We start from the raw sequence: 12,737 nt of genomic DNA on the forward strand, positions 1-12,737 counted from the left end.
ATTTCTTTGATTGTCGCATAAGTATTAATAAATACAAAATGATGTAATTAAATAAATAAATAAATAAATAAATAAATAAATAAATAAATACAGGACATTCTTACACAGATTGACTAAGTCCCACAGTAAGCTCAAGAAGGCTTGTGTTGTGGGTACTCAGACAACGATATATATAATATTCAATTTCAATTAGCCTTTATTTCTGATACTTAGTATCTAGTTACATGTATACATATATTTTACCATGCATTTCTTATCTAGCTTACTATTTTTAACATGCAAACCATTTCGTGTATTACATTGCTTGATAATTTTAAAATTTATATTAATTTGAGTATCTATTGCTTCAGAATAGACACAAATTCAATTTATTTATATAAGTAGTTAATTTATTTGGCACATTTATTAGATATTTCAATTCTTAATTCATTTTTACTAGTACGCATAATACTCATTTGATTATTTAAATTTAAGTTATAGTTAGTATATTTAATTATTATCGATTTATTTTATTACACTAGATGCAATTTATGTTTCCAATATTGTATGAATTTTAATTTCAATTTTAATGCATTTAATTAATAGCTATATTTTATCTTTATAATTTAAATTACATGTTCATTCAGTGACATCGGTATCTTTGGTATCAGCTTGCCCCTTTGGCATAGGCCTCCCCTAGTGCTTGCCATAGCTTTCTGTTTGCGGCTTTTCTCCTCCATGTTTTGCCGGCTGTTTCCATAATCTCATCTTCCCATCTCTTCCTCTGCCGTCCTCTCCTTCTTTTCCCATCTCTTGGGTACCACATTATGATATCCTTAGACCATTTGTTCTTCTGGTTTCTTATAGTGTGTCCAGTCCAGTTCCATTTGAGTTTCATCACCGTATATGTTACATCTGCAACTTTAGTTTTACTTCTTATATTGGTTAGTCTGACTCGGTCCCTTAACTTTATATTTAAAATGCTTCTCTCCATGTTATTTTGACATACTTGCAGTGCTTTTTTATGCTTTTCGGTGAGAGCCCATGTTTGGGATCCGTATGTCAGACATGGCAATATACAAGAGTTGAATACTTTTGTTTTGTCTTTGATTGGTATCTGTGGGTTCTTCATGACCTCTTTAAGCGACCAGTAGCTTTTCCACGCGTTGCATATTCTAGTGTTTATTTCTTTTGTCATTTGGTCTTCGGGTGAGATAATTTGTCCTAAATACGTATACTGGTTGACATATTCTATACAGCTGTTGTTCAGTGAGATAGGTGCTTTTTCATGATTTGTCATTAATTTGGTTTTATCAGTGTTCAAAGTCAGACCTACAATATTACTTTCTTTTTCTAGTTGTACCAACATTTTCTCCAGGTCCCTCTGATTGTCACTCAGGACAATCAGGTCATCAGCAAACCTTAAGTGATTCAACTTTTCACCGTTTATGTTTATTCCAAAAGCATCCCAGTCCATTTTCCTGAAAATATGTTCCAGCACCGCTGAGAACAGCTTTGGCGATAAGGGGTCTCCTTGACGTACTCCTTTCTTTATTTTGAATGGTACTCCTATTCTTTCTGTTTGTATTTTTGCTGTTGCGTCCTTATATATGTTCTTAATTATTCTGATATATTTCGGAAGTACTCCTTGTGATCGCAGAGCGTCCCAGATATGTGTGTGTTTAAGAGAGTCAAATGCTTTGTTGTAATCTATAAATGCCAGATAATATATTTTTCCATATTCATTACATTTTTCTATGACTTGCTTAATGACATGGATGTGGTCCATGGTTGAAAAATCACTTCTGAATCCTGCCTGCTCCCTAGGCTGGTTTTCGTCTAGAACCAAGGACATCCGGTTTAATATAACTTTTGAGAAAATTTTTTATAGGTTTGACAGCAAACTGATTGGTCTATAATTATTTATTTCTGCGACATCTCCTTTCTTGTGAATTAAAGTGATAGTTGATGATGCCCATTGTTCTGGTATGACTTCATTGGTAAGTATGTGATTGAATAAGTTTGTTATAGGCTTTATGATATAGTCTATACATCCCTTAAGCACTTCATTTGTTATTTTGTCCTCCCCTGGAGCTTTGTAATTCTTTTGGGAGAGTATTGCCTTCCTTACTTCAGATTCTAGTATTATAGGAACCGTTTCTTCATTGTCTTCTAACAAATAATGTGATTCTGTATCGTTTGTGTCGTCATATAAATTTGAATAAAACTTGGTAGCTATTTCTATTATTTTGGATCGTTTTGTCTCCTTTTTTCCTGGTGTTTTACTGTTAATATTTGGGATCCAACTGGAGCTCTCTTTAAGTTCTTTTAATGCTTTTTTTACACCTCCCGAATTTTCTATGTGGAATTGGATGGTCCTGCTCCTCAATGCCTTTCGGTGTATTCTGATTTCCTCGTTAATTTGTTTGCTTAGTTCAGCAATTTGTTTCCTGTTTTCTTTTCTGTTTCCAAGGAGGATTTTCCTGCTATCTATGAGAGATCTGGCTTTGTTTCCAATACCATCCTTTTTCTTTTTAACACAGCCTAATTTTTCAGACACTTTCCGAATTTCCTCCTCCAATAAATTATATTTCTCCTGTATGTTCACAGTGTTCTCAATTTCCGTTCTTTTGTTCTTTAGTGATGTGAGTAAATTTTCCGGAATGGGCAGTGGAATATGTGTTGGTTGCGTTTTCTGATTCATATGTTTTCTTGTTGGTTTGGGTTTATTCAGATAGATTGTACCTCTTACCATTCGGTGGTTTGTATTGAAGTTTAGTTTATTAATAGTGCTTATATCTTTGAAAAATTTGGGTTTGTTGGAGAGTATGAAGTCTATTTCATTCTTTACTTGACCATCAGGCGATATCCAGGTCCATTTTCTTTGAATTTTTTTCTGATAATAGCTGTTGAGTATTTTCAGGTTATGTGTAAGTGCAAGGTTTATTAATCTTTGGCCGTTGTTATTTCTTCTGCCAGTACCATGTAGACCCATAATGGCGTCCTCCCCGGCTTGTCTTTTACCGATTTGGCCATTGAAATCGCCCATTAGGAATATTGTTTTGTGTGCTTTTCCAAGAGTTCTTTCTAGGTCTCCATAGAATGTGTCTTTAATGTCTTCTTGTGCTATCTCTGTTGGTGCATATATTTGAATTATCGAAATACTTCCATATTCCGGTAGGTTAATATTTAGTTGAGCAATCCGTTCCGATATTCCAATAAATTCCTGGATGTACTTGCTGAGGCATCTTTGGACGAGGAACCCAACTCCAAACAGGCCAGGTGTATTCCCAATATGGTATAGGATGTAGTTTTCATACTGTTCAATTTTTTCACCCATTCTCCTCACTTCGCTTATGCCAATTATATCCCAGTTGATATATTCCAGCGCTCGTTCCAACTCCTGTAGGGATTCCTCAGTTCTTAAAGTCCTGGCGTTGAGGGTTGATATGTAAAAGCTATTTTTGATATTTTTATCTTTCTTTGTTAGTTTGGTATGTTCACTGTAGTTGTTGTAACTTTTTCTTTGGGGTGTTTCTACTTGTTTTGAGAGATTTGTCAGATTTGGCAGATTTGGCAGATTTGGCGGATTTGGCGCTGAGCCTAGGGGGTTTTGGTCTTGAGCCCCACGGTGACCAACCGGGTTGGGGCACTTTTTCTTTTGTATATGTTGTTTATCTAATGTTGTTTTATTCCTTCCGCTACCGATGTCCGCTAATTCCTATGGTTTCGGGGTAGTTATTTCTGTAACGGAGTTCGACCTGGAGCGCATGTATGCAAAAGGATCTGTTCTATGTAGTTTTGCTGGGGCAAGTATGCCTTTACTTCCTCTGTCATTTTCTTGGTGTTCTGTTGCCGAGGTGGGCTGACGGGAGGGGGATGTTGAATCTTCTCGCTTCCGTTTTTCATTTTCTTTGGGCTTGATTATTAATTTGTCGTTCCTAATGTACACTTTATTGCCCTTTTCTCTCTCCTGCTTAAGCTCCCCTTGTAGTTCTTTACGTTTTTCTAAAGTCGCTTTAGTGAAGTCTTCAGTTATATACATCTTTTCTGGTACTTTTTTCTTGTTTTTCAGAATTTCAATTTTCTTATTGTATGTGGTGAAAGAGATTAGTACTGGCCTTATCTTGTCTTCCTTTTTTCTGCCTATCCTGTGCATTTTGTTAATGTCACTATTTTCAACTTTCACATCCAACTTTTCAAACAGAAGTGTGACGTTTTTGGATAGCTGCGTATAACTTGTATCACTTTCATTCAGACCATGTATTATAATGTTGTTTTGTTTGGTTATGTTCTCTAATGTATTTACTTTCTTGTTTAATATCTCTACTTCTGACTTGAGAATCTTGTTTTCTTCCTGTAATGGTTTTATTTTATCGTCTATCGTTCTCAGAATTTTTTCAGAATTGTTTTCTATCAGCACGGCTTGATTTCTTAGTTCTTCTTTCATCAAAGCGTAAAGCTCGGTGTTTGACATTTCCCCTGTCATTTTGTTTTGATATCTTGGATAGCGTTTTGTGCTTGCTTGAATTGGAACGTATAATTTTCGTAGGTTGTCTACACTGCCGAGATGTCACTGGTAGAAATTTTTGGTTTGCATTGGCAACACTAGGTTTTTATTTTTATGTTGTTTCCTTGCTAAGTCTTTGGAAAGTGACAGCCTTGTTTTATAGGTTATATTCACAGTATATTTTAACACTGGTTTTAATTGCAGTCCACACGGTATACACAGAGTTCTTTACTTTCACCACTTTTCCGAGTTTTTATTGTTATACAGAACAACAATTTCACTACAACCACAGTCTTTATATCGAGTTATCCATTTTTATTTTAGGAGCGTAGTGATAGCGACTTTACTAATGGACGACCGGAACCGGAAACCGGAACCGGAAATATAATATACAAATACTTAAATACATAGAAAACACCCATGACTCAGGAACAAATATCTGTATCATCATACAAATAAATGCCCTTACTGGGATTCGAACTCAGGACCATCGGCTTCGCAGGCAGGGTCACTACCCACTAGGCCAGACCGGTCGTATTATTTTGATTAAAAAATATATTAAAATTGGCGGCTCGTTTTGTACGACGTCCGGTTAGTACGACGTAATATCAGCGGTCCCTTGAGTGTCGTTATAACCGGACTCTACTGTACTTTCATATTGCACGATGTGCTTCCTTTTAAGTCTTTGCACTGTTTGTACTTTAACTTAAGTGTACTTTTTCTTCACCAGATGTCCCGCGACGAATGGGAACAAAGCATAACCAACTGGTGGCAAGAGCACCGTGGCATGCTCCGCGAGGACGCCATGATGGAATACCTGAAGATCGCACAGGACCTCGAGATGTACGGAGTCAACTACTTCGAGATCAGGAATAAGAAGACCACGGAGCTGTGGCTCGGTGTGGACGCACTGGGGCTTAATATCTATGAGAAGGACGACAAGTAAGTGCACGATAGAAAGTAGAGGAGAACGATAAATGTAGAACTGTAGCTCACGCGAATGAGAAGAAAGATAATTTAATATACAGAAGTACAAATATTATGAATAGATGCCGAGGTTTAACAACACGCAAAATTTAGGGTCGGTTGCACGAAACTGTCTGACATTGTTAAAACGTTCGCTTAACCTTATTGTGTGGGAAGATTCATACTTTTCTGCTGAGTGACGTTGATCAGTCGGTCAACTGCAACTGGCCTTGAATAGGTCAATGACTTCAGGATCATTCTTCTTTTCATCGACATTGGTATTGGATAATGTATCTTTGACCAACACACTCACAACAAACTAGTTTACCTTGTTTGTATTAATATTTCAGTATATATCACTCATCACAAAATCCTTTACTTCCAGACTGACCCCAAAGATCGGTTTCCCCTGGTCCGAAATCCGCAACATCTCATTCAACGACCGCAAGTTCATCATCAAGCCCATCGACAAGAAGGCGCCCGACTTCGTGTTCTTCGCGCCGCGCGTGCGCGTCAACAAGCGCATCCTCGCGCTGTGTATGGGCAACCACGAGCTGTACATGCGCAGGCGCAAGCCCGACACTATTGACGTGCAGCAGATGAAGGCCCAGGCTAGAGAGGAGAAGCTCGCCAAACAGGCACAGAGGTTAGTTACTTTTGTAAAGCAATAGTGTTGGCCCTATGACGTTACCTTGTGGGACACCTAATTTTATTACAGAAGACTGGGGGGGTGGGATCGAATAAATGTACATTGTTATTGGTTTATAAAATATTTAAGAGTTGAGCTGACAAACTAGACTTAATATGTACACTGAAATATTATGATTAAATAATAAGTAAAAGGCTAAAGATGGTGTCAAAAGCCTTTGCATTGTCCGAAAAAAAAATCTTAAAACATTAGTCTTTCATACGATATAAAGAAAGGGTAGATATTTCCGTCCTTGTTCCGTTGTTTATAAATAGTACATTATTGTCGAGGCTCGGAAGTAGCTACTTGCAGGCTGAGGATTCGTTTTAAACGGACGACCTTGGGAGTCCGTTTAATTGAATCCGAAGCCAGCAAGTAGCCTTCCAGCCGAGTCATATATAGTGCTTTTCTCAAAAATGGTGCAAGAAATATAAATATCATAGAAATATTTTACAAAAGCAACGTTCTTACATATATATTTTGACAGGAAAATGCCCTTGCCGCCTTTTTATTTTTTTTAATAAAAAAATAGAAGTGTATTTTTCTGCCAAAAATACGCCAACCTATTTGAGACATCTAAATAGTCGCGGTACTAATCATCTGTTTGGCTGTTTAATGGGCCTGTGCCTTCATTTGATATGGTCATTTCATTAAAAAGTTTGGAACTCGACAAATAATGGAATTTGTATGCAACATTGCAGTCCCAAAATCGAGACTGCAATGTTTTTAACTTTTTAATTTTTGACTGACCATAAACTACGCGCTTCGCGACCTATTTTTTAGACGGCAAAGTCGACTTTGCCGTCCATTTTTGAGAAAAGGTACATTTTGTTTTCAGAGAGAAACTCCAACTGGAGATTGCGGCTCGCGAACGCGCGGAAAAGAAACAACAGGAATATGAGGACCGTCTCAAACACATGCAGGAGGAGATGGAGCGCTCACAGGTATGGTTCAATATTACCTAATTCTATTTCTTGAACCTTGATCGAAAATGAAGTTTTTCTAGCAATCAGCGAAAAGTGCCAAGTATAAGTATATTCTCAGTACTTTTATCATTTTAAAATCAATATAACCTCCCATGACGCTCATCTGATGATGAAGCTAAAAAGCGGACAGACTGGATAGTTGGTGGCTTTTTTTCTGTTAACCCATTGACTTGATATGAGTCGTTTAGACAATTTAAGACGCGTCGCGTAAAGTTAAAGTCAAAATCATTTTTGACAGAAACTTATTTGTATTGTTACAGGCAAACCTGATCGAAGCTCAGGACATGATCAGACGGCTAGAGGAACAGCTCCGTCAGCTGCAAGCTGCCAAGGAGGAGCTGGAGCAGCGGCAGAACGAGCTGCAAGCCATGATGACCCGCCTCGAGGAGACCAAGGTATGATATCTAAACCACAACTGTTTCAGGTGTCTTTAAGGTTATGATATGCATTTGCCATCGGATATGAACGCAAAAAGTGCTAAAAAATATACACAAGTCTGTAAGGGCCACTTGAACCATTAACTAACCCGGGGTTAACCGGTTAAACCTGGAGTTACCATGGTTACCAGTACAATTTGACACTGGGTTAACGGTTTAACCGGTTAACCCCGGGTTAATAGGATGGTGCAAGTGGCGCTTAAAAGTCTAAATAAGAATAACGGCGACAATGAACAGATCCACCTCAGAAAAAGAAGTAATGATATGTGTATGACGGACGTGCCTCTAAATTAAATTTGAAGAGAATAATATTGAACATAAAAAAATCTCTCAAAACCTTATGCGTATTTACTAAAATATTTAATGATAATTTCAGAACATGGAAGCCGCGGAGCGCGCAAAGCTCGAAGAGGAGATCCGCAACAAACAAGAAGAGGTTTCCCGCATCCAGCAGGAGGTTGAGGAGAAGGACACTGAAACTCGCCGGCTGCAGGAGGAGGTTGAGGAGGCGCGCAGACAACAGGTACAATTCTTCCTCAGCGAGTATGCGCCCACTGTTGGGCATACGCCTCTCCAAATCTCCTCCAAGCAGCCCTATTTGCTGCTTCTCTCCTCCAGAGTGGGCCTGCAATCTTTTTAATGTCATCCTCCCATCTTGTTGGAGGTGAGGCCTCCACGCTAGGACAATTAGGTATAATTATTATAGATAAAGTTACACCAAGATAAGCCCTCAACGATATTGAGAGTATAAGCAGTGCAAGTGTTGTTTTAAATGTCAAACTTCTGTGAAATTATGACGTATAAATAACACTTGAACTGCGAATGATATCATAATCGTTGCAGACTTTTCTTTCTTGGTCTAACTCTAAACATCTTCTAAAATCCTGGTCACGGGCACCAAATTGTTGCAACCCCACTTTAAAGCTGGAAGAAGAAAAAAGGAGGAATATTGGTAGATAACTTCTTTATTTATATTTACAACATATATAGGTATTGATATAAAAAAAGTAAAAAATAAAAGCAAGAAGTGTTTTGCACTCAAAAGTCAAAGAAGGATAAAATTAGGGTGTTTCTGTAGGATTTAGGTATGAAGGAACAAATTGTAATGACTTAACTACTAGACAATCGACCGATATTGCACTTTCCTAATATAGATTCAGAATCACTGACATTTTCGTCAGTTTTAAGTTCGTGTCAGAAAGTGACATGATACAAGATGTGTCAAAAATGTAGGCCTCGGAACAAATTTCGAATCTACGGGGAAAATACAGTTTAAAAAGTAATATCTTATGAAATATATCTAATATAAAACGTTTAGGGTCGATTTAGACGGCGTGCAAACGAATGCGATTTTAGTTATATTGCGGACCCGGACCGTTTGTTACATCCAATTTAACCGACCGATTAAAACCCGCAACGTAATGAAACTCGCATGCGAGTTCTCGCATCGTCTAAATGAGCCCTTAATCGTTTTAAAAAGGATGCGAGGATTATATTTGATCCCTCGAAGGGTTAAAAATAAGTTTGTATTTGTTTTCGTATAGGAGTCGGCGGCGGCGCTGCTGGCGGCGGCGGCGACGCCCTCGCACCACCACGTGGCGGAGGGCAAGGACGACGCGGGCTCGGACGGCGGCTCGGACGCGGGCGGCCAGGAGCTCGCCGGAGCACCTGATGACCTGGTGGACCCCGTCGAGGACCGCCGCACGCTCGCCGAGCGGAACGAACGCCTGCACAGCCAGCTCAAGGTAACCGACACGAGCCTATCTATTTCCCGATAACATCTAAGGGCCAGTTGCACCAACCACATTTGACAGACTGATCAACGTCAGCCGGCGCGCTTCGGCGCTTTACCATGAACCTTTCCATACATAAAAATTTAGCGAACTCTTTCACGATACGAACAGTTTGGTGCAACCGACCCTAAGTGCGAAGTATCATAGATAGATGCAATAGAATTGAGATTTAAAAGTACCGTCTTAATGTAACAAAATAAAATTATTAGGGTACTTAAATTTTTTTGCACCACACCGGCTCATATTTTTCTTTATTTATGATGAGAAAGTTGCATTTTACACACAAGAAATGCCTAACTAATTAGAATTCTAGATGCAAATTTTGAGTTTCTTCATGTTAACTTTTGGAATAATAAATAATTAAAATAGAATTCATTTGAATTCGATTTTAAAGTTATACAGATTTTATTTTATAATCTTTTGCTTGCTCGGGTATCAATTTTAAAACCGATAACTATAAATAGTAAATAAATAAATATTAGGGGACATCTTACACAGATCAACCTAGCCCCAAACTAAGCAAAGCTTGTCCTATGGGTGCTAGGCGACGGTATACATACTTATATAGATAAATACATACTTATATACATAGAAAACACCCATGACTCAGGAACAAATATTAGCGTTCATCACACAAATAAATGCCCTTACTGGGATTCGAACCCAGGACCATCGGCTTAGCAGACAGGTTCACTATCCACTGGGCCAGACCGGTCGTCAAACTATTAATCCTAACCCACTTTCACTGTAATTGTAAACACCTATTTCACTGTTATACGAGTAAATTAAATAGCACATGTACAACAATGGCACTGTACGCTTTGTGTGTGAATTAATATTAGCAATTACTTCTCTGGCTACACAAAAACTAATTCAAACTTACCCCGTTCAGGCCCTGAAGCAAGACCTCGCCCAGTCCCGCGACGAGACGAAGGAGACCGCCATGGACAAGATCCACCGCGAGAACGTGCGCCAGGGCCGCGACAAGTACAAGACGCTGCGCGAGATCCGCAAGGGCAACACCAAGCGTCGCGTCGACCAGTTCGAAAACATGTAACCGCAGTACAGGAGACGAGACCGGCTCAATGCGATGACTGGGGGTTATATTTCACCGTGTCCGTATTTGCAACACTTAGAACAGGGGTCGGAATACTCGCGAGCCGCTTGCGGCTCTATGTTTTCTTAGACTATTGAAAACACCATTTGCTCTTTGAGACTCCTAAAACAGCTCATTTACTATATGGGTCTTCTCCCCAAAAGTTTGCCGACCCCTAACTTAGAACATTGAAATTTCCTGTGTCCAAATTTGCAACACTTAAAACATTGGGATGTTGGAAGATTTGCCGTGTCCACATTTACGACACATAAAACATTGAATGTTCAAATGTCAATATTTTGCCATGTCCATATTTACAACAATTGAAACATTGAATGTTGGAATTAGACCTTATATGTGAAATAGTTCTTGTATATTGCGACTAAGAGCTGCCTTATATAAAAGACTAATTTTTGTACGTGTGGTCGTCATCTGTGAGAACTATTTATCAGTATTGTAACCGACTTATTAGGCATAAAAACATCAAAGTTGAAAGAAACAACATTTAACATTGTCAGTAATGTCATCACTTACTAAGAAATTAAACTTAAGACTTCACTATAACTTATTGCGGTCAATTTATATAAAGACATCTAAAATAAATATACAATTTGTGCTACTAAAGCTCTAATTTAGTACTTATATCCGAGTTTAACGGTTAAATATTAAAAAGCCCACCAGTCTACGGTTTGGACCAAGTTTTTTAAGCGTTTTAAACATATCCTAGTTAAGGACGGCCTAAGGGAGTCCGTCGGTAAAGCAGCGACAATTCGCACTCGTAATGCTGCCACTTGAGTAAAATATACACAAATTATTAAAAAATGTCAGACAATAATCTGCCAAAAGTATAGACAAAGTATTTCCGACTAGACTATAATTATTAAATCATTGTATTTTCCATTTTATTTGCAATCTATCTCAATTTATTCATCAAATAAATGTATTTACAATAACAATTGTCTATAATTTTTGCAGATACTATTGTATAGAACTATTTGTATGTATGGTCCGTCGAATGTATTTTTAGAGAATTTTATTCTCGATTTATAATTGTACGCAATAATAGTATATTGTATGGTAAAGGTCAAATTTTGTATAAGAGGGCGCGGTCGATTCGGAAAACTGATCGTTTCCAAGTACATATTTTGGATCTAAATCCAATGTAATTATTTTGAAAAAATGCTGTTAGACCGTCGCTTAAAGAGGTAAGGTTGCAACCGTCCGAATGGCCCTTAGAGTTTCGAACTTATACCTTAATCGTTAAATCGCAAGAAAGGTGGGAATTCTGTACACCTTTCAGCACGAACTCGCGACGTCAGTCGGGACTATATGTAAATATTGATTATTACTTAATAGTAATTTTATTTTAGACCATAATGTGCTATAACCGAATATGTATACAAGAGGAATCATGTTTTAACCATATTTTAAAAAACATTTACAAACGACCACGACGGCACACCGGCTTGTTTTATTATTAATAATTATTTTTTAAATAATTCGGATTTTATTTCTAACTGATAGATGTATGTTGGGAATGTGAGTCATGATACTGTGCGTCGAGTTATTCAGTAATGTTTATTTGTATTAGGTATGTTATAGTTGCCTGTTGACTACTGTAGGGATAGCGTAGGTAGAGGCCAGCGGCCGAACTTCCGTCCGATACCTCGGTCGCTTTGTCCTGTTCTCTCACCAGGTGAGTGAGCGAGCTCGACCGAGGCGTGGGTAGCCGGTTCGGCAGCGGCCTTGCTCCGGGGAGAGAGACGGCGATACATTAAAGAAGGATGCTCAAGCGTTGGAGCGGGCCGCGGGGCGCATCTTATTTATTTTTATAATCATTTATAATTAGCCGTAGGAGATATCGGTTCAAGTGTAATTATCGTATCTATTCTTTCTGTCCGATCGCCTCGCGATCTCTTGAACAAAATTCGAAAAGCTTCAGTTTAGTATGCTTTTAGGGAGCGTATATTTAATTGTTAAGTGTATAAAAGGCATTCCATAAGTTACAATACGGTTGGCGTGAGTTGTTTCGAAATTATATTAGCGAGCGTTCTGTGTTCTGTTTGAAGTGCCATCCGTTGCATGTTCCGAGTCTAAACGCCGTCAGATCGCTGCGATTGTCGCGCGACTGGCGGCACGGTTACGCTAAACTATTTATATCTTGTCATTATTTTCTAAAATTATACAATACCATGTTGCCTTTCAACTACTGTGAATTTTTTTCCAATAAAACGATTAAGTAAATTATGTGTTTTATTTCATTTCTTAGCATTATCACATAT

At 38.2% G+C, this 12,737-nt stretch overlaps 2 protein-coding genes across 3 annotated transcripts in view; one reads left to right on the top strand and one right to left on the bottom strand.

Moving 5' to 3' along the window:
- Window positions 1–12,699, top strand: part of LOC134664283 (moesin/ezrin/radixin homolog 1) — a 67,065-nt gene extending 54,366 nt beyond the window's left edge. For both annotated transcript variants that reach the window (XM_063520843.1, XM_063520842.1), the window contains 7 exons: window positions 5,220–5,431; window positions 5,841–6,101; window positions 6,982–7,087; window positions 7,390–7,524; window positions 7,943–8,089; window positions 9,111–9,311; window positions 10,252–12,699. In XM_063520843.1, coding sequence (XP_063376913.1) covers window positions 5,220–5,431; window positions 5,841–6,101; window positions 6,982–7,087; window positions 7,390–7,524; window positions 7,943–8,089; window positions 9,111–9,311; window positions 10,252–10,416 — 1,227 coding nt within the window. In that variant the 3' untranslated portion in view covers window positions 10,417–12,699. The remainder of the gene's footprint in view (window positions 1–5,219; window positions 5,432–5,840; window positions 6,102–6,981; window positions 7,088–7,389; window positions 7,525–7,942; window positions 8,090–9,110; window positions 9,312–10,251) is intronic.
- The window catches only part of LOC134664298 (uncharacterized), a 184,378-nt gene that overhangs the window by 78,300 nt on the left and 93,341 nt on the right, over window positions 1–12,737 (bottom strand). The gene's annotated exons all lie outside the window — the stretch shown is intronic.

This window comes from Cydia fagiglandana, chromosome 5 (genome assembly GCF_963556715.1).
Source record: "Cydia fagiglandana chromosome 5, ilCydFagi1.1, whole genome shotgun sequence".
NCBI classification, from domain to species: Eukaryota; Metazoa; Arthropoda; class Insecta; order Lepidoptera; family Tortricidae; genus Cydia; species Cydia fagiglandana.